The sequence below is a fragment of the Sinohyriopsis cumingii genome, chromosome 8 (genome assembly GCF_028554795.1).
Source record: "Sinohyriopsis cumingii isolate HCF-2022 chromosome 8, ASM2855479v2, whole genome shotgun sequence".
Taxonomy (NCBI): Eukaryota; Metazoa; Mollusca; class Bivalvia; order Unionida; family Unionidae; genus Sinohyriopsis; species Sinohyriopsis cumingii.
In genome coordinates this window covers 57684192-57707886 of record NC_142968.1, presented here as the reverse complement: position 1 = coordinate 57707886, position 23695 = coordinate 57684192, and the positions used below count along the sequence as shown (strand labels likewise).

The window sequence follows — 23695 nt, the reverse complement described above, 5'->3', positions numbered from 1 at the left end:
AATTCAAAAATTGTTGATATCAAGAAAACATATTTGATACACAATATTAAACATTTCGTACTATATGATTTAGTATCAACGATCAAAATAAAACGTTTTCAAATAGTTGAGAAAAAAAGAGATAGATTGAAACATCATTTGCACATATGTTATATAGCACGCAAAAGTTGTGCCTAGAAAGGCACCATTCAAACTCTTATAAATATTTGCTTTTGTTTGCAAAATAGAAATTTTTCAAGTGATAATTATATACCTGAATAGTTCACGTTTACAGAAAATGTATTATATCCAAACCATAAAAGATATGAGATAAAAAAAATTGAAAAGCAAAGAAGAAAAAAACACAGCTGAAACAAGAAGAAATTCTTTTCTTTGTTTCTATGGGACTGGAGGGAAGTTATAAACCACAGTACCCCATTGTTTCGTTGCATTTTTAATTTTGTTATTCTTGTTCTTGTCACTGTTTTTGTTTTGTAAACCTTGAGTGCAGAATCCTGTTGTACACTTTATTCCCTGTAACATGGGTATCTTAGAGAAAAATTATAGAATTATACGTTATCGTATTTTTCAATTTAAGAACTCTGCCGGTAGAAAAAAAAAACGTGGCTCTTTGTTAAATGAGTACATTATTATTTTGAACGGAGATGTTTGAATAACATCAAGGTTAGCAATATAGCTACAACTGTTTCCTATTACCCTCAGAGTTGTGTGGAAATTATTTCTGTGCACGCCCGTTCATTGAGTTGCTTTTTAACTTGTGAAGAATGAGGGTTTGCAATTCAAATAGAGGCCTTATATATGTTAGATACATTCAATATCCCTTGCATAGGAAGAAAAGCGATCAAGAAAACAAATATTAATTTTAAGTTGACGAAATACTTTTCTGTGTTCTTTAGTAACGGGTCCGCTATACCACATGCTATGTATGGAAAAGGAACCGGTCAAATATGGATGACAAACCTTGCATGTTCTGGGACTGAACTGTCATTGGCATCATGTGAGCAAACACACAATTCGTGGGGAAATTTTAGTTGTACGCATGATATGGATGCTGGTGTATACTGTAGCTCAGGTGAGGCCTATAATTTAAACAGCTATATAGAAATTTTGAAAGGTTATCTCGTCCTGCTTTTTATTCATAAAACTTCCCAGATTGAGACATATATGTATATGGAATCATGATGACTCTGTGTTCTTTTCAATTCTAACGTTCTTTACACCCTCAAATTATTGCAGAAAGTTTGCTTTGTTGGATTAATGATTTCTTGCAAATGCATTTTCGTCTTTTCCTCTAACATTTTTAATGGATTATGTGCCTATTCTTTCTTCGACTCAATAATATGTACATTTTATGACTTAAAGAAATATTTTTTATTTCGTAAGTTTTAGGGCAGAGAATGGTTTTATGAAGCTGAAAGGCTTAAATATTAACATAATCTTCCAGCTGTTTGTCATATAGTTCATATTAGAAGAATAATTGAATTGCTACTTTTCATAGTATATTGTTAAATATCTTCAGTCGATTACAAACCTTCAGTGTAATCATCTTTTATTTTAATACATTATGTTTGGTACATCGTTATTTATGCATAATGTCATAAGCTCATTCGAAAAAAATCTTTCAGCGATTGTTTTCTGAAGATAGGCATAGAACAAGTTAATTTGGCATGCGAAATTAAATCATAAAAAAACGTTTTTAAAACAAAAACAGAGAGAACACTAAAGAATCACCAAGTATATCTAAAATCAAATTTTTTAAACAGCTTTCGAATTCTTCAATTAAGAGAAATCTTCATGAATGGATGGCACGCTTCCACAAAAGTAAATAATATTTTTCCATATAATGAATAATATTGGACATTTTAAACATTTTTATGCAATTCATACTTTTCACCGATGTTATATTGAGAATTTAAGCATGCCTATTTTCAGATTGCAGTCCTTCATGCCAAAACGGAGGTACATGCTATTCGTCTAACAGATGCGCTTGCACTTCGAGGTTTACGGGGTCAAGATGTGATTCATGTAAGTTCATCTTCAATAATTGTTCTTCGTCGCTTTTAAAGACACTCTATATTAACCAGTATAATCAAGGTGAAATTCACTGACATTTTAAAATAAAAATTTACTTTGTCGTTTAAAGTTGAATGCTAGCGTACATTTTCAGTAAACAACGGTTACGTATTTAGCCTCCGACGCGAAGAGTAAACATAGAGTTCTGCGTGTGAATAGCGCAACATTGTCCACTCTAGCCCGTTGGAAGACATAAGTTGCGAATGGTCATTTCTACAGTTAATAAAACACACTTGCGCCCAAGTTTCATAAATTGAAGTAATTACTGCAACAATGCATAAACGCTTAAAGGCCGAGACAGGAATTTTTCACTCAAATAAAAATAACTTTTAATCGGAATTTAATTGACTGGTCGACATCTTTACGTTCTTAATTCAATGACTGACGTGTTTGCGTCTAACACCCAATCTGGGCATAACAAGGTTTTCCACATATTATTTAATACGGTTAGATAACTAAAACTCACGTCTTAGCCAAAAGCATCACATGCTTGACATATTCTTCCAAACTGTTCTAGCCCACCTGTTCTAGCCCACCGTTCGGTTCTAACATTCGGTCATTTACTAAGACAAAAAGACAGAGCAAAACAAAATGCATCAAGGTAACATCAGCATCTTTAAAATGTTGCGGATTTTGTTTGCAAGGAGGCACAATATTATTGCAGTTTATTTGCTTCTGATATTACAAAATAATCTTTATACCATTTGCTAAATGTATGCATGATATATTACACTTTTCTTCTTTTTTAAACAAACAAAATATGGTATCTGAAAGCTGTGGTTGCAATAATTAAATTAAAATTGGTATTTGCGGTTCACAACAGCCAACATGAAGTATCATCAATCAATCCTCTCTGCGCCGTCTGGTGCTTGAGGCGACAGCAATGGAGCACCATTCTGGTCTGTCGGCTGCTGTTATGGGGGCGGTCTGCAGGGCGAGGCCTATGGTCTTGAGTTCTAGCTCCACGGTTCGGTGCCAGGTCTCTCTGTGGAGTCCATCTTAGTGCCACCCTTGCAGTATAATATCAATTGCTTATTCATATCTCTACGTGTACATAAGGTCATAACCACGATGAAAATTTCAAATCAACTCCTGCAACAAGCCATGTTACTTATATCCGAAGCTGATTAAAAAGGAAATGTGACAACCTTCCTTAGAACTAGATAGAATATAATACTTATGTACTTAATGTTAGATCATATCTATTGTTATTTTCATAGCTACTTTATTTTGACGATTGACAACTATAATGCTGCTTTTATTTAGTGCATGTAACGTTTATGACTGGATAGCAAATCTCCAGGAACATTCAGAGAAAAACGTTATTGATTTTGCTAGGGACTACAATAGGTTACAGTAATTGCTGATTGGCCCTAATTGTCTAATACTGCATATTTATGTAAGCAATGAGACAATCCTAACAAAAACTGTCTAAAACGAATTCTGAACAACAGCAAAAGTATGTCTCATTTAATGGCTCATTCAAATTGTTCTCCACATGAATCATGCAACTTGACACGTTTACTGAACTTAAATGACATGATTATATTTGATATTCACTGGAAATGGTACTTGAGAGATAAAACAGATTAAATATGGTATCCCCAGAAATGCTCAAGTATCCATTTTAACTGACATCACACTCATAATCATGTTCTAACTTGATGTAGAAATCAAGGATGGATGAGCTCTGGTTACAAACCAGGGAATGTAAGCAAACTCCACGCAAGTCGACGTTGATTGCTTTCAAATGTATATAACTAAAACTATACGGCTTTAATAGAAATAAGGAGATACTTGACTCGATGAGTAGAAAACAATGTATACTGTCGTTACCGGATCAAGATGGTAGGAGATCCTGAAGCAATTCACAAAGGCACCCACCCTCCACAACCAAGTATATGTTAGTTACCATTTCAGCACATTGATGGGTTCATCGCCAGTCTTAGGCCGGGCGGGGGCCCTAGAACAACTGCTCGATTTCCTTCCCCTTTTATCTGACCCTGCTCGTGGCTTCGCTATTTGTGACAATATAATGTTTCCACTTTTGTTATAAACTAGGCAGTGATTTACTGGATTTCCTGAGAGAAATAATCTTGATTTTTGTCTGGAGGGAAAAAATATATATTTTTTCAATGGTAGTCAAGAGACACGGATAAAATTATAACCGTGAAATTCAAGGTTATTTTATGACGCTTGCGTAGTCGATCCATACACATGGCCCGCTCCTGTTAAACACGACTCGAATTCAAATCTAAGAATGCGCAAATTACGTGTTTTTGTTAATGTGGTAATTTACTTTCAATTGTGAAGAAGAATTATGTCATTGTTGATATTTTCTGTGCACATAATCACAAAATACAGCAGAACATAAATTGTAAACCGCAGACATTGCTCGGGAAACAGTACGAAAGCTGTTACTTCAATATGTTATACAGTGAATCTTTCTATCCAATACGTTTGACAATACAATAAAAAGGAAAATTGTTTGCTCCTAGTGAATAACATATACGTTTATTTTTGTACGTGAGAACCAATTGAAATATATCCATTATTCACTTGATAAAACCAAATATCATTTTCTACACCTACTCAAGAAACAAACACATAATTGTCAAACACGGTAAATAACGTTCTTGCCTAACATACTGGATCATAAAGATCGCGTTGGTTGGTCAGGGAAATAATAGATATGACAAAAAAAACGGCAAACTATCCAAAACTGGTGCTAAACAAGACAGTGTGCTTTCGACGTCTAACGATTTCTTTTTCAAGGGCACAAAGATGCAAAGACAATTACATAAACGAAAACATAAGAAGATTCAAAAAATGCGAATACTATACAAAATCTACATTGTATTTGATGTAGATAAAATTAAATTCAAAAAATAGGCTGAACGATGTTGATTGTTGTTACTTTTTAGTGCTAGCAGAACAGAAATGGCTGCAACAAGGCAGGAATGGCTAGAAAAACCGACCCCAATCGATGGCGTCATTACGTCAGCAATGAAATGTTTGCGCCATCTGCAAATTGTTTCATCCGGGATATAATATTTCATAGGAAATTATTATAAGTTGATCCCAGATTTGTGTTTTATTGATAGACTAATCATATCGTGAAGGAAGTATTCTCTCTCTCTCTCTCTCTCTCTGTCTCTCTCACACACACACACACACACACACACACACATGCCATAAGGGAAAAACATACGTGGAGATGTGTGGAGTTAGGGAGGAAAAAGAATATTTGAGCTGGATGAAAACCTTGAATCTGAACTTACACTAAGTAACGTATTAAAACCCGAATCATTATAATGGTATGTGTATACTTTTATTGGATTTTCCGACAGTGTTGCACGATGCTAAAGGTACAAAGTTGCAATAGCCTGTTTATTAAAATGCATGCCTGTCCCTCTCCCTCTCTCTCTCTCTCTCTCTCTCTCTTACGGTGTTGGTTAGTCAGTAAGCATTTAAGTTTTACTTTCATCCAGACTTCTACTTTTCGCTATCGCTCTATGGATATCCTCAGTGGGTCTCTCTCTCTCTCTCTCTCTCTCTCTGTACCATCGTCGCACGCTACAAGCAAAATGCGTAGAAAACGAGAGTAGCGGATTTTCGCCGCCCGTATTTGACTATGTCTCTGGGTCTATGATGGTACAACAAAGACAAACCGACCAAAGGAAAGAGAAAGAGAGACGAAGGGTACAAAGAACATTATGGCCTGTAGCAATAGTAAGTCAAGCATAATGACGACTAAACTCAATTGTAAATAAAAATTTTAATGTTGGATTTATCTCTTGTAGGTACTGCATTTCGTTTAGCCTGTTCCCCACTCGTTTCAGTCTTTTCAACGGTGATAATGACCGCGCGTTCCCTGTTCTGAGACGCTTGCCATGCGATGTATATAGTGCTCTACTGTCTACTTTTAAACTAATTTTCTTGTTTTGATTATAAGCGTGTTGTTTATTTGTTTAGTCAATATAGATGAAAATAGAAGCTCAGACAAAGAAACAAATTATCAATATCCAAAGAGGATTGTGAATAGCTACAATATCCGCAGAACCCCGTGTTGTAGACTAGGCAGGGATGTGAAGAGTCCACTTCCTCCGTCAATATACTGTTTCCTGCAATTTTAACTCCCTTGGAAACGCAAGTATTTGGATTTGTATGTGTTATAAATAAAAATATATGTATAGCACGCAAGCTATAATTTTGATATACCACTCATTATACAATTATTTTTCTTTTAATGGGAACTCGGCAAGCCTTATTTTCTTTTAATGACGCATTTGTATATTTCGTGTCATATGTCAAAGAAACAGCGTACATGTTATGCGTATATTCTAGCTGTGTGTCGTTTATTTATTTAATCAAAATAAATGAAAGAGTAAAATATATTAGAATATATCTACAATATATATATAATGGGTTTTCTTTCAGATCTGTGTAATCCTTCCTGTAAAAATGGTGGTACATGTCTCGCTTCTCACATATGTGCTTGTTCGTCACAATATACAGGAGCTGGTTGTGAAACACGTAAGTGTAAAGATTTGTGTCGTGTTCACTTTTAGCTTGCAGAAGAAATTCTTTGTAAATCTTATTAACCTTTAAATTGACAACAATAGATTGAATGCTTTCAAGTTCATCATTTGTCTGATTGAACACATTAGAATGTTGAACATTACATGTGTTATGTGAGCCATATGTCTTATACATCATCATGGATTCCACTTTAAAATAGCAAAATCAAATTCTGATTGCAATTCTAATTTCATAAAGTTCAGTTTCAGTTCAAAGATGTGAACCTCCCCATAATATTTAGGGTGTAAATAAGGGAGCAAAGAACTATTTGTACTGTTTGTTTGAAAAGAATTTGGCGTCATAATACTTGTACTCATTACTACATATACCACTGCAAAAATATCCATGATTACGTAAATCCCGCATAGTTAGTTTAAACATATTTTTAATTCGGCAGAAATTTTGCATAGAGGATAAGATTGTATTGCAGTTTCTGTTATATTGTTCGCAGCTTTCATATCATTGCTATTTTTCGTACACATTAGAAAAGACACATATACAAGCTTGTGCCAAGTATAGTATTCCATTTTTGAAAGCGTGAACCAATCCCTCCCCAACCTCCGGGAAATAATTAAAGATATTAATGACTGAGAGAAGAGTCTATCAAACGTTATCTCAATGGGTCGCTGAGTATTGTACATTTTGCTATTTCACTTTCACATGAATCCTGATAAATGCAAATTAGAAACCGTAAAAGCAAAACTTATATTTGGCCTTCAGAGTGTCATTCTGTAGAGGTTGTGTCATCTTGAGTATTGCAATAAATTATAAGACTCGCAATTTTTTTCATCGAGATATACACTTGTTCAGTCTGAGATTACCTTTCACGACAGCAGTCACTTTTCCCCTGTGATATTAAATACGTTAGGATATGTTCGTTTAATAATAATATATCAATTTGTGCAAGCTGCACTTTGATCGGTTGAACAAAATGTCCCCAATCAAAATAATAGTGCAAACTGATGCTGTTTGATATTTTCCGTTTTTTTGAGGTTGGGCATATTAAAGCACAGCCAGAACTATGATGGTATCAAAACGATGTCAGAATGTTGTAATCCTTGACCATGTCGTCCATTTATTAATAATATAAAAACCATTAATTATAACGGTCTCTCTAAACACCCCAAGACACCCCAAGACTCACCAAGAACAACCCAATATTACATATATTGGCACCAAAGCTCTCAAAAACGTACTAAGAAGCGGAAAAAAAGCAAACACACATACATTGTTACCATCAATGATTAATAGTATTGGTTGATGTCCCTATTTCCGATTATCTACGGAAACTCTTATGCATCAAATATCTTTAATTTTGCAATATTATTAAACAATTTCCTTATTTAATGGCTATGCACCATACTTCTCTTATTTATTTTGTTATAAACTGTTTATATACAAATTTTAATTTTAAATCGTGCATCAACATTTTTGACAGAGACGTTTAGAATACATTACAAACGAGTATTACAAGCTCCATGCAAGTGATTTCCCTTGATTTTAAGTAGCCGTGAAGGAAAGTCGCTCGGTAATTCCTTTCGATTTTACATAAATGTTATGCTTGATATATCAGATGTAATTTATCTAAACTGTCTGATTATACAGGCCATTTAATGAATGGTACAGTCACATAGACAATTAATTATCAACAATAACTCACAAACCGCCAAGTCGTTTAATTCTCGGTATGAATTACTCAGTCTCAATAGCGAATCGAGAGAACATGCCAATAATATTACCCAAATTACAGACTGATTAAGCGAAAAAAAACGATGAAGCACACACAACTGGTTTATTTTAGAAGTTATTAATGTTTTCGCAAGCATAGCAATAGAATATAAAAGTTAGATTTTCATTGTTTTAAATTTATTTAATGTAGCAAGTTTCTAGCTGAAATCATTAAATAAAAAATATGGGCTATCGCATTTACATTTATTTTTACCAAAATAACTTTACAATGTTTCCATAAAGAAAATATAAAATTAACTTTTAGTAAATCAGGCCTTTATCAACACTATCAAACAGAACGCATATTTATTGATTATTGAGTTCTCTAGCAAATCGTGCTTTCTTCGCATTATATTTACAAAACAAATTTCATAAAGAGTTATTGATGTGTAAAACGATATTATAACGTATCAAAGATTGACGGAAACAGTACAAACGAACATCCGATATGTATTGACCCTGTCCTTCTGTACACAGACGCTTCTTACGGAACTTACAAGAGCTTTCTGGAGCATATTGCTACAGATCTAGATAAAGTTGTTGTCCGTGGAAGTAAGAGTGCCTGAAATGATGGAATTTGGAAGTGATGACGAGAAGAGTATAACCAAGCCAATAGAGTCTGTATTCCCCTCGGCTACACGCTATCTGTGCACGAAACATCTGAAGGATAATGTCAGGCAATTCTTTCAAAATATAATATTGGCGGAAAAAGGTGAACGTGATATAATAATGACCCAAATATTTGATACCGGTGTCATCACAGGCGAAAATACTGCATTAGATTTTGAAAGTTGATCGGAACTTTTAGAGACAATCATCAATGAACAGCATCCGACATTTGCACCATACTTTATAAATAATTTGAAACCAAGAATACATAAATATTTTTTCAAAAAACAGCTGCAAAAATGCTGAACGCATGAATTTGACTAATGACACTGCAGAGTCCATCAATAACATTCTGCAACTTTCGGTTGACTGGAAACCACAACACGCGCAAGATTTAATACATAAACTTTTCAGCGCGACACAGCTCCATTTCATAGATGATAGAAGCGCTCTTTACGACAGAGGGAATTATCAGTTAACGAAAAAAGAACACATTTGACACGTATACGACAGCGTCTGAAGGTGCAAATCCGAAAAGCAAAAAACAGATTTTCGCAAACGTCCTCAAGGACATTAAACGTATACAGAAATCAAAATACATGAAATCACAAAATGGAAAATACACCGTAATTAACAAAGCTATTATTATTATATACTAATAATTATAAAATATATATTATGTTTTGGAAAGCTAAATATTATTAAGAATTTACATCTGTAATCGTAGTATTGATTTATTGTATAGAAGAGTTCGCTACTAACTTCATGCTCACTACTAATTAATTTAGAAATAAAATACATTTAAAACTACAGAACATGATATATTGGTATTTAAAGTCAAAAATCTAATACTTCGCAATTACTGTAAACAGTGTTGGAGTCAGCCTGAAATATTGAAATTAGTAAGATGTTTTTGCTAATCGTTAATTGATTCAATATTTAATTATTTACATTATGTTTTACAAATAAAGAAATTATATAACTGTATGAAGTTGGTAAGCTTGAAAGAAAAACATAATTTATATATATACTATTATATCTAAAATGTATGAATATACAAGCATCATCTGTGCTACTTGGTATGTTCAATTCAGAAATAAATAGATAAATAAATAAATATTTAAGAGAGGAAGACTGACAGAATAAAAAAGGATAATGCATCATTACACTAACCTGTATCGCAAATGCGATGCTGTCATTTCCCGCATCTATTACAAGACAAAGCAAGCTGGCGAGGCCTGACATGATTATGATATTTTACACAAGGATAAAACGCCATTGTCACAATTGACACAGTTCAGTTCATATTGTACCAAAATATATCCGATCGAAATGTCACAATATAAACTGTAATTAATATAAATTAATGCTAAATGTACACACAAGTATGCCAAACACCTTGATTAAAGCTTGGGATAAAAACTAGCATGTAATAAAATATTTGGCTCTTTTGTACAAATTAAAGCGTGTGGTGCGTTTAATTTTCAAACTTTTTCTTTTCATTCAAAATAGCGTGCATTGATTAACTTAATAAAAGTGACTTTAATTATAATTGACTGTTTACATCTTGTTTTTAAATTTTAAACATCAATGAATAACCGTGTGATTAGTGGGAATGGCCATTAACAGTGTGCTAATTATTGTTTCTAAAACAAAATCGGATTTTTTATGCAAATTTCTAGTGTGCAGTAAATGTGATTTCCTTTCATTCAGATTAGCGTGCATTCATTAACTTAATAAACGTGACTTTAATTTTAATTAAATGTTGATATTTCTTTTTCTTCGGCGACTTAGAGATGTGTTGGTATCTTCTTTAATTGCAGACGTCAATGAATAATGGCATGATTAGTGGAAATTAATATTAGTGTTAATTATTTTTTTAAATATGCATGAATTGGGGGCGAATTGTCCCTTGAGTGGAACTGAAGTGTCTTGGGGTCGAAATGTCTTGGTAATTTTCTTGGTGTCGAAATGGGAGTTATTTCCCTTGGCAACTCTTTGACCTCGCTACTTTTTCCGCTAAATAAACAATCTCTAAATATTCACACTTTTTGTTTCTGTGTTTGTTTGTGTTGTTGTTGAAATTTAAAGTAGGTAATTTATTGAGTCTTGATGTGTTCTTTGAAAGTCTTGGGGTGTCCTGGGGTGTTTAGTGACACCCCTAATTATATTAAGATCTAAAACTTCTAAGATAAAGAACTGATGAGCAAATAGTCTTTATATTCCACTACCGTGTCTCAACGTCTATCGCGCATACGTTATCTATAAATATATATATATATATATATATATATATATATATATATATATATATATATATATATATATATATATATATATATATATATATATATATTCTTTGAACCAATCTGTCTATCTTTATTGCATTGTCTTATCTATCTATTTATCTCTCTCTCTCTATCTATCTAAATGCTTGAAGAACTTATATATATATAGAGTCTATTCCCTTTACAAGATATTCATGTACATCGATTCGCAAAACAAACATTATTCTTTACGGCTGATTGCAAGAAGTAAAAGCATTGTGACTGTGATAAGTTTGTGCTCTTCAAGATGATAAAAAGCAAAACAGTTTCAAAAACTAACTGGAATTCTATGAATATAGGCAATCATTTTAGTTTGAATTATTTATTTTGTAAATAAACTACTGGACGAATTGTTAGAAAATGTATGCAGACAATACGTTGCGTATAAAGGATGTAAATGAATTGTGGGAAGGGTACCATATCAATGCAGTATCATTAGCAATTACACCACCCATTTCCATAGTTAATATTACCTGAAGACGTTTTGCCGTGCCCGTGCAAGCCACCCTAGATCCTTGTGTGGATGTTCTATTGATATCTTAAGAAATAGTACCGTTTAAAGATTGAATGAAGAAGACAGGAGCATCGTTTTGTAAAGGAAGACGTTATTATTCCTCTAATTGTGTCTAAAACAGTGAGAGTGACGTAAAGGTTTCAACTGCTTTACTAATGGATGAGATCGAAACAGACTAGCTTGCATATACGTAAACAGATGTACAGTGTAAATACAGAAGACACAACTTGATAACAGACAGAGCAGGCATTTTGTACTGAAGCCTACGTTTAAAAGATCACGTCCTTTGACCACGTTATCTTAAAACTGCCCTGCTACCAAACTATAATAAATGGGGAAATTTTGATATGAATCATGCTTATGATACCAAAATCTGGTGCTGAATAAATATGAACCCCGAGTTTCGTCAAATAGAATATTCCTGGTATTTAACTAGCATCATAACATCCACATATATGTTTCCTGTGGCGTAAAAGCAGGATTTCATGGGCTACAACATGGACGGTACTTTTTATTAAGGATGTTCCGATCTTCCACACCCAACACACCACTGAACGCCAATAACTTTGCTGTTTGTGGTATTCAATGTAGCATTGTTAAATAGGTTAAGGAATCGATGCAAACACACACACACACACACACACACACACACACACACACACACATATATATATATATATATATATATATATATATATATATATATATATATATATATATATATATATATATATATATATATATATATATATATATATATATATATATATACACACACACGAATAACTAGTATTATAAATCAGGTTAGAGAATTTTTAATTCGTACTCTACGGACATTCGAACACGGGGCCGCGAGAGAGCGGCTCCCATCGCCTTGCCAGTAAGCACCAACCCCCATACTATCTCGACCATGCACACATCACCTAAAAATGATGTTACCCAATCGGCGGTAGTATAAGCATCCGCACGTAGCAGGTACACCCGCATGTCGATCTTGTATTTAATTCTCATCTAGGTACATTATTATTCAAGATTCCGAGGACAGTAAGCAAAGTATATATAAATAATTCTAGAGGATCACAAATATACACCAAATAGAACGAAAAGCGTTATCTCTAGATTCTACAGGAGATTGCTTGATAATACTAACAGAATTATTACAAACATGAATAAGAAGTATTATCATACAGGTTAGAGAATGTTTAATTCATACTATATGGAGATTCGAACCCGAGTCCTCGGGTATGTATGTGTACATATAAAGAGAGAGAGAGAGAGAAGATAGATAGATAGATAGATAGATATGTCTGTGTTTGTGTGTATGTGTGTGTGTGCAAAAATGTCAAAATCATAAATGAAGATCATAGTGAGTTCATGACACATCATATACGGTTTAGCTGAAACATACAGTAACCGTTTACTAACATGATTTTCGAATGTCTTGCTGATGGATAGAAGGACCAAAGTTATTTTTATTTCTTCGCTTTTGCCTGGCTTTCAGCTGTCTGCGATCCTCCTTGTAAACATGGCGGGACATGCCTTGCTCATAATAGATGTACGTGCTTGTCGACATATGCAGGAGACACATGTGAGAAACGTAAGTATACGTTAATGTAGATAAGGTAACCAATTTGAACTAAAGCTAATCTAGTACTATAGATGTTATTATAGGAAACGTATAGGTGAAGAGTGATAGATATACTTATGCTTTATAATCCAAAAATGACATGGCAACATGGTAGATACATCTGGATAGAATTCCTGGATGAAAGCTGGACACTATCATCGGAAAGGATGTGTCGCATACGTAATTAAAAAAAAAAGTCATTGCTAAAGAATGAGAAAATTATTAACAGCACCCCCTGCCATGGTAAGTTTAAACACAAATACGTTTAGGTGCAAAAAAGAATACATATGACAGTGAAGATTCTAATATCGTGTGATTGTTATGAATATTCATGTTGAAAGAATTTGTGAGTTGGACCATATGTACAAAAATCTATGTTTGAAAAAATGCTTTATGACCAGATGTGGGACTCATTAGATCCCACCGGAATTTGATAGTTTCAGAAAACTGTAAAACAACATGGGGAATCCTTACAATGGGTAACTTTATTGCACATATATAAGAACAATGTCGAGTCCTAGGCTACGTTTGTTTTTGATTAAATTCCATCTACTTCTAGTCTGTTATGACATTATCATTCTCTATCATTTATAATTCTTACAGCAGATACATCAAGGAATATAGTCTCTTTCCTAAACCCAGTTGGAAGTTATTCTTTGATTTGAAGTAGAAAGAAGCAACGCGTGCTCATTCTCAAGAAACGTAATTATTAGACTCCAACTTTCAGAGCAAATGTAAAAATATATTGTAGTTTTCCGGGATTATTTAATTTCTTTATCGTTTATCATAGCCATTTGCAAACCGTCATGTATGAATAACGGGACTTGCGTAGGGGTTGATGTGTGCAGCTGCCCATCCGGATATCTCGGAGACTTGTGTGAAAAAGGTAAGTTTGAAGTGAACTATAGATGCTATCATTGTCCAGCGGTCAACATCTTCCACTCTATCTACGGAGAAATGGGTAGGACTCTATGGAATATCCATTGTGTTATTGTCGAGTGCCATAATCTGTTATTCTAAGGTTTAGTAAAAGGTCCTAAAAGAAGTTGTAGATGGCTCCAAAATTAATGTTGATCATCTTTATCGCAATTCGGAACTATCCTTTACTGGATTCAGATTATAACAATTTAGTATCAGTGAGGAAATATTCAACCTTCGGACTACAGACGACGCAGTTCTGGAATGAAATTAATACGTGGAATGCAAGTGCTAATGCAAATGCGTAAGAATTTTCACTAGCAGAGATATCAATGGATTCGACATTGATAATAAATGTCTCCGTGCATGTCGTGATAGCGTTTCGTTTCTCTCAAGTTCGCCCGTTATCACATTAATGAAGTATCATGATGAAGAGAATTTTCAGTTCTTCCCAACATAAACTCTCTCTCTCTCTCTCTCTCTCTCTCTCTCTCTCTCTCTCTCTCTCTCTCTCTCTCAGTGGTTAGTACGAATTCCAAACCAGAAGGGTACACATTCGAAACATGCCCAAACCAGACTGTGTCTGCTGCGGTAGGATATCTCGGGAAATATGACTTTATCTTTATTGAAATTTTATCGGCAAGATATAAGCTCTTTTTACATATTTCATAATGTGATATTGAAACGTAGCAGTGGGAGAAAACTTATATATCAGGAGTAGCGATTTGACTCTTGAGGAAAATACCTTCCATTCTGCATATAATTGAAACTTAATTTCCGTACTGAGGCCTATGTCTTTTTTCTTCTTCTGCTCTCTCTCTCTCTCTCTCTCTCTCTCTCTCTCTCACACGCACACACACACACAGAGGATGAAACAATTCTTAAATTTCTAAGACTATGGTATTATTATGTATATCTATACTGTGTCTTTACTTCTTGTGCATGACTGTAGACGGCAACAAGCTGTAAACAGATATTGACCGGGTTTTCAATCAGTTGTAATAATGAACCTCTTTACTTTACAAGTTCGAGGTAATTTCCAAATAGATGATTAAACCAAGTGGGTTCTGTTTCGACGTGAGGATGTATTGAAAAATATGTCATGTGGAAGTATTACGATCTTGATCCAGTATGAAATATTGCGACATAGAACCTTAAGTGTGTATAAGAGCGATGAAGTGAAAAATGAATTGATTCCTAGTTCCTATGTTCTTGTTTTAAAATCAGTCCGCAGGTGTGCTTAATGTTGTTTTTGTATATGAATTTTTGAAAGGACTTATTTGTTTGGATTATTTGTTGGAATAACAAAGTGTTTATTGACTTTTGATTAAAATATTATTGTGGGATTATTGTGAATTTATTCAAAGAAATTTTGGACAATGCCAATGTGATAGATCAAGACTATTAGCGCTCTACCATCTTCATTACATCAGCACGTTCAAGACCTAAAATTCATTCGGAACACTGTATTCTTTTGGAGTTTTGATAAAACTTTTAAGGATTATTTGGGATCTAATTCATAATACTGTAAGTTCCTCTTAAATGTTTATTCTATAACTTAGAGAATTGAATTATTTGTTAAGTTCTACAAAACTTGTTGGTTTTGTTTCTTTATGTTGCTTGGTTTGTGACCATATATTCGTAACCTTTTTGTAGGTTATTATTTACACATTTTGTTCTTCCTAAGGCTTAATAATGAAAAAAAAATACACTACAAGAAACAAGGGAATAGAATTTATGCTGTATTTAAAAATAAATACACAACCGTAGATTCATCAATACACAATAACAATATAATGCAATGTGCACATAGCATGGCCCAGCTACCTTTGAACTAAGTCGCACGCTTGTTTAAAAAAGATTTGTCGTTTTGGCCTAGTCAAAATTTAAATTTAGAGCATATTGTAAATGAATGCGCATTGCAACAACTTTTGCATTTGGTCTGGAATGGGTGGGTTTGGTTTTTATGTTAATCCAAGTCAATTATGCTTTTCTGATCATGATGGACAGGATTCTTGGGTTAATTCAGTGCAGTACGCAGAATGTGATCAATTGGAAATGTACTCGAAATTCCAGTATAATATCCATGTGTGCAAGGGTTTGCAGGACATGTCACATGGATTTACAGAACTAACTAAAAAAGTACATTTTGAGGAAATTCAAGATGCATAAATATAAGTATATTATTTGAAAATAATACTTTTTCTTCGTCTTGGCTTATTGGCACTGAGGCTCTTAGCTTTCTACCAAAACCTTCAGATGCATTTGTTTCTCGAATCTAGTATTTTGTCGGACTTGTAAAATGGTACGTCTTTGATAAATATGCGGTATCACTTGGCCTCAATGTTCTTTTCTATGCTATCTTTTTATGGACCATAGGGAGCACTGGTCATAGTCTGAACCATTCTGTTTGCGAAAAGATACGAATATTCTCCTAAATAACTGTCTCAATGACAAAAACAGTATTTTCAATTACTGCATCTCTCACGTTTGTTGTTGACACTGCGAATATCACGTTCATTGGTGTGCTTGTTTGAAAGTTTCGTTTCTGACCCAGCGAACTCGTTCACATCGTTAACTTTATCATCTATACATTTAAATGGATGAAACAGATTGTTTATTTCATTCAAAAACAAATCTAATCAACCAAAACCTAAATCGCCTACTACATGAGTGTACATGGTTTGTTTACAACGTACCTCCAAATACACTACATTAGTTTTAAGCACACGTGTTGTGCACGTGCATGCAATATCAAGGTGTTCATTATCCTAAGATACTGCACTGTTCTGACAATGTAAATGTTTGGGAGACAAAAATGAGCATATAATAATTCCTTATATTTACTCGCAAGACAGATATCCTATTAGTATATGTTGATGTGCCTTAAACAAATATACACTTTAACTCTTACTCAAATGTAGTGTATGCATCTTGAAAGTCTTTAAGCCAAAGGAGTTCAGTTCATCCATGAATATGCTAGGAGTGTAGTTTAAGAGATATATCCTCAACCAATGAGCTTTTCTATATTGAACGAAAGCGAACTTCTAGAACAGTTCATTATTAAAAGTGAAATGCAGATTGTATATTAGAAAATGGTCCCCAAAGAAAGAAATCGTTTACTTTTCATCGAAGACCGGAAGGAGTAGTCAGCTGGAATTCAAAGTAATTGCCTGTAAAACATAGAGACTACAAATGTAATAACGTTGTGGGTTTCTACCTGAAATGTGCCTTTCTTTTTTTTAGGTGGGAGCAATGACACGTATTTGCAACCTAACTTGCATGCTGTCGAAACTCTGCCATTCAGATTGTTGTCGTGGTACGCAATGCCAGAATTCTTAGAAGATGGGAAAGTGTGCTTCTTGAAAATTGGTGTTTCGGTGAGTGCATCAGCATGTCTAGGACGAACATCTAAGAGAGTCATTAAGTAAGAGACAAGAGTTTTAACAAATGTTAAATGTTATTATTTTCGTCTATGTTCTACATCTCTGGTGCAAACATCCTGCGTAGATCTTTGATATAATGAACATATTTTCCGATGTTACAGTAAGATTCTTAAACACAAACTTTTACACAATTAACCCTCTTACTTTTACCTTTAATGTACGTGATAATTGCATTGTGAGCTTCGCAAATACATACTCTTTGCCCTTTTTATTTTAAGAATATTTTCCTTTCTGAAATGCAATATCCTGGAAGAATATCATGTCATTGTTTCATTCTCACCATGATGGCTCCTTTCCAGTCAGTCGCTAAGAAGTCATAAACGAAATTATATTTTCCATCTCCTGAAAGAAGCATTATCAAGGTTACAGGACACACCGTTAGCAAGTGACAATAGACAATGGACAAAGCCTTAATTGACTCATTTTCAGCACGCAAATTACAAGATAAGGACGATATCTCAGATTTGTATGCAGGTTTATTTTACAAGATGAAAATAGTTTATAAAAATAGCAATTTCATTAACAATACTCAGATATGAAAGGTACAAAAATAAAACATTATTCGAATGCTGAAATATTAGTGAGCAAAAAGGAAATTCAAAACGAGAAATACCAAACTCTCATCTCTGGTAAAATCATTACTTGACAATGATAAATCAACATATTATAAAAGATATATAGCGCTGAAAGAGCGCAACGGCAAAACATTCCTTATACACCTTAGTAGTCCGGGGTTCGATCTCTGGATCCGACTGCAACAAACTAGATGGTCGTCTAGTCACGGTCAGTAGTCTCCTCCAGAATCAGAGTGTCTTTACTTCTCGCACTTAAACAGACTGAAAGAACTGTCATGGATGTATTTTTAAAATAGAATAACACAGTTAGTCTCAAAATTTTATCTGCTCAACTTTCCAAGGACACGATACCTTAATTCGACTTCAGAAAGAACCAATTTGTTTAAAGTCCTAGACTGTTGAAACTTTTCAGGGTGCACCACCAGAAACATTCATAACTGCTGTCAGCACAGGGCCATCAATGGCATATTATGGGAACTTCACCACAGGTGCTTTGGACGTGGATGCAGGCATAACCAAAAGTGACAGAGTTGCATGCCTAGAGTTTCGATGTCCTGTTGTGCTACTCGGTGATGGATCCATCAATACAAATGTCAAGGTCATGATTGACAGTAGATCTCCAAATTGTCATGTAAGGTAACGTAATGTTCCAACTTATTTCCTAAATCTCTCATTTAAAAGTAAATTGCATGTGATTATTATATAACTTACTAGAAATGGAGACGCAGTCCTGATATCAAGTGCTGTGAATTCTTCGAAATAATAAATTATCACCTGTTTTTGCTTCACCTCCAGCAAACGTGGTCCGTGGTAACTCAGTGGCTACTGCTGGATTGACAGTTACTGGCTTATGAGTTCAAATCTTGCCTAAGCCACCCGGTCAACTGCCATGGTCTATCTATTGCCAAGGCTCTTTATTCTCATTACCACAGCTCTTAATAGTCTTTCATGTGATGATGTGTAATTCAATACCAACTGAACATTCTTCCATTATCTTATATATCATGTTTATTTGTGAAGAAAGTTTTGCATAGTTATAGATAAAATCAATTCATGTTCATAAGTATATAATTTGTTCACCGAGTTCCCTCTGTCTTACTTTCTTGGTGATTCTGACGGCGTACAATTATGTTCTTGATTATATCATTATTTCAACGTAATCTTTGATGCTAAAAAAAACTTTAAACATAACAGAAGTACTCTAATTATTGATTGAAGATCTAAAATCTGTCTGAAATTTTTTTTATTTAACGTTTAAAAATGCAAAGGTGACCCATAGCAGGTCCTGACAAGATTTATTCATGTCTTCTCTCTATCTCAATTGACCTCCACATATGAACAAATACCTACTACCTGATGCTAATTGCTGTATTACACAGTACGATATTCTGAACCGAAATGTACATGTTGTATTGAAACAATTTTTCCTAATTCATGTTATGAGGGTCACACACATCTTTAAGGCATATAACTGTCAGAGTATTGCAATGCAAACTCCCAAAGCTAGATTCTATAAAATAATTCAAAACATTTTTGAAATAGAAATACAATGACACTTTTCGTAATATATTTATTATAGGAGAAAAGCCCAGTAAAACTCCAAGTGTCACTTTAAAACCATTGTATTTGAAGCCCAGTCACTACAGGAACGTCGTTTAGAGTATATTTTCCCACAGATGGTAGAGATAATTTTTTAACACGATTTATTAAAGGCGATGATCTCACCATCTTACATCACTGCCGTTTGAGATCAATTCCAATTTTTCTGAGTGAGCTTTAAATAACTCATCGAATTGCTTGAAGAAATCAAAGCCCTTCAGACAAGAAAATCAACTCGTACAAAACGATGCTAATTTAATTGTTTGGGTGCCCAACACCATTTCATCAAACGATCACTACCATCAATATTAAATGCAAACCATTACCTCGATTCTGACGTGTTGTTCAAGATGGTGGTTTCCGATTCAAAGCAATGTTTCCCAAAAGCAAGGAATGCTCAGCAAACGCACTTAATTAGTGGACATTTATCTCGGCTGGTTTTCTTTTCTAAGTTTCCAATGATTGTTCCAATTGGAATGAAACCACTGTTAAAATCTACGTGTACTCCGCATTGTAGCTGAGTACGATGGTGATATTTGGGTGTGTTCCAATAATGAATTGAAATCGGGGGATGATTAAGATCGACATGAGAGGTCTGTGGGATTTACAACAGTTGTAGATTGTTCTAATGCGTCCTTCGGCAATATTTTGTTTGTGTTAATTGCAATAGTCCACGTATCTTATATCGATTTTCAAACATGATTCCTTCGCTCAGTAATGGAGATCAAATACATTAATTGTTCATGTCGGTGATATTGTTTAAATTCAGTAATTATATGTCGAACATCTTATATCACAAAAAACTTATCTGACAAATATTATCAACGTACCACAGCATAATGTTGGATTAACACCCTTATTCCGATATTAAAATAATTCTTCCTCGTGTATGAAATAAAATCATACAAAAATGTATTAAACTCTATAATAGGACAGATGTCATGCTACCTCAACTCTCAGCTAATCATCCGTTGAAATGTATCTCTCTCTTTCTCTCTCTCTCTCTCTCTCTCTCTCTCTCTCTCTCTCTCTCTCTCTCTCTCAACTCCGGTGGACTTAGTGGTTAAAGCGTCCACCTCGGATGCGAGAGGTCGCTGGTTCGAACCCGGGAGAGTCATGCCAATGACTTATCAAAATGATACTCTCAGCTGCCTCACTTGGCGCTTAGCATAAGAGGTTAGTGTTAGGATTGGTCTCCCTGGTGTCAAGATAATGTGACTGGATGGGACATGATGTTAAATGTATATGGCATGATGCCCAAGTGCTAGACAACACTATAAAGTGCCGCAATGCAGACACAGTAGTGATTTGACTGAAAAATTGTTGAAGCTACGATAAAAATCCAAAGCACACATGCACTCTCTCTCGATCGCGATCTCGACCTCTCCGGTGGTCTAAGTGGTTAGAGCGTAGACCTTGGATGCAGGAGGTCGCTGGTTCGAATTCCGGCTGAGTCATACCAAAGACTTAAAGAAATTATACTATCAGCTGCTTCGCTAGGCGCTCAGCATTAAGAGGTTAGTGGTAGGACTGGTTGGCCGGGTGTCAGGATAATGTGGCTGGGTGGAACAGGGTGCTACATGTCTGCGGCATGATGCCCCAATGTTAGACTTCACTATAAACTGTCACACTGCAGACATCGTAGAGATATGACTGAAAACGCAGTTTAAGGCTATGTTAATATTCCAAATCAAACACACATAGACTCTCTCTCTCTCTCTCTCTCTCTCTCTCTCTCTCTCTCTCTCTCTCTTGGATATATTGTTTTGATTTCATTCACAATATCGGTTCTCGTTTGTCATTTTTTTACATAGTAAACGCAACCAGTTGATGCCCAGTGTGGTCACAACATGGTTGAAGAGCAACGATACGCTCGATTTCTCCATTGAATCAGACGATAATTATGGTCCAGACTACGGTGTATACATCAGCACGGGTAGGCGGGACGTTGCAGAATATGCAGCGAGACAGTCCTGTTTCAGAGGAGCTAACTATGTGGACAAAAGCGAGATTCTGCCTTTGCAGAAAGTAGCTGCCATTTACACTTGTACCTAACAGAATTAAAACTTTTGCTGTTCAAACTAGCGAAAGAACGAAGGAAAGAAAACAAACCAGAAAAAAAATGAAATTTGTCTAGAATTATGTCCAAATATATCCTACATCCTGGGTTTGAAAAAAATAAACATTTAGAAATTAACGATCTTGACTTTTGTTCAAGCATGTATTCATATCTGACACTGGCTTATTATAACAAGAGAAATTTTTGGATAATATTTGTTTTCCTGCCTGCAAAACATAGGGAATGGCCAAATATGAACCGTCTTCCGTGTTTTTCTGATACCTTTCCGATCCGTATCATGGTATTGTTAGCCGCTTGTTTTTGTTATGTCACTTCCTTTAGTAATATTATGTTGCGGAAGCCCATCTTATGACTATCCAGTAATAGGGCAAACTAGCTGGCTGTTCAAGACTGAGCCATTATTCCCAATTTTCGTTTAGGCCCATTTTGAAACTATTTCTTCAGAGGCGGCGTTAGGTGTACGCGGGACCTAGGGCCGGCCATGACCGCTCGGGGCCAGAGTATCGGTATCTCGATTGGTATGCTACTGCAAACATTGATTGTCCAGACTAGATCAACTTTCGCGATTTGGCGCACGAATTTAGTTTTTTCATTATTCATTTTTTTTAAAATCCTGCTTGTGAACAACGGTCTTTTTAATCGAAATAATAACATGACAATGTCTTTGGCCTAATAAACTGATTATTATTGTCATTTTTCAAGCGCGGGGCCCCTCAAGAGCGGTGGCCTGGGGCGGTCGCACCGCTTGCTACCCCCAAACGCCGTTCATGTATTTCTCCCAAAACAGTTATCAATTTGATAGGTCTTTTTTATCTTCAGGAGCAACGCTCGCTGCTTTTAAAGGTAGGCTAATAATGGTGCACTTTTTACTCTCATTTATTTAATACAGCCTTTTAAATAATGCCTCATAAGAGCTGGCGAGAACTATACATCGGTGGAAATCATGTCCACGAAAGGAAATCCTACAACGGGTTTCCATATGTAAACAACGGGTTTCCATGTATAATGTTACACCTTTCTTCGAATTACTTCTGAGAAGTCAAAGAGAGTATTAAACAAGTAATAATGACACTTAAATGATATTAGCTATAATTATTCTGTAATTTAAATATTTTCTTTTGCTCCAAAAATTAACATCTTACAGTTTCAGTTCCCATTTATTTTGATGGGGCTTACACTATGCAATATGTAACAAGACACATGATCTTGTATTAATGTACTATCATTGACTTCCATGGTCAGACTAGATTTTGTTAAAACATATACTAGTTGATACTAGCTGGAAGATATTCAAGTATATATAATACCTATCATTTCACAAGGTGAAAGCTTAGAAACATTTGTCAAATGGTCTGTTTGAGAAGGAACTATTTCTGCCTGTATCGATAGGATTTGTCTAATAGACTGTAATACCTTAAGAAATTTTCCAAAGAAGACACATAATTATACAGGTTTTGATTATGCTAAGAGTTCCGAATATGCAATTTGGTCTGTCGAAGATTAGGCCGATGGAATAGTCTGAAAAATTAAAATATGAAGGAAACTTGAAAAATATACTTTTGTGCAGCTGTTCCCATTAAACGCTGTATTTATTAACATGTATAATTCTGTAACTGTT

General features: G+C 34.7%; 1 protein-coding gene across 1 annotated transcript in view; it reads left to right on the top strand.

The window, feature by feature from the left end:
- LOC149793597 (uncharacterized) overlaps positions 1-22164 on the top strand; it is a 57097-nt gene extending 34933 nt beyond the window's left edge. Inside the window, exons 7-14 of the mRNA XM_089966433.1 lie at positions 897-1072; positions 1933-2025; positions 6514-6609; positions 13334-13429; positions 14250-14345; positions 17624-17757; positions 18811-19034; positions 21812-22164. Of these exons, the coding sequence (XP_089822559.1) occupies positions 897-1072; positions 1933-2025; positions 6514-6609; positions 13334-13429; positions 14250-14345; positions 17624-17757; positions 18811-19034; positions 21812-22052 (1156 nt within the window). The 3' untranslated portion in view covers positions 22053-22164. The remainder of the gene's footprint in view (positions 1-896; positions 1073-1932; positions 2026-6513; positions 6610-13333; positions 13430-14249; positions 14346-17623; positions 17758-18810; positions 19035-21811) is intronic.
- The last annotated feature ends 1531 nt before the right edge of the window (positions 22165-23695 follow it).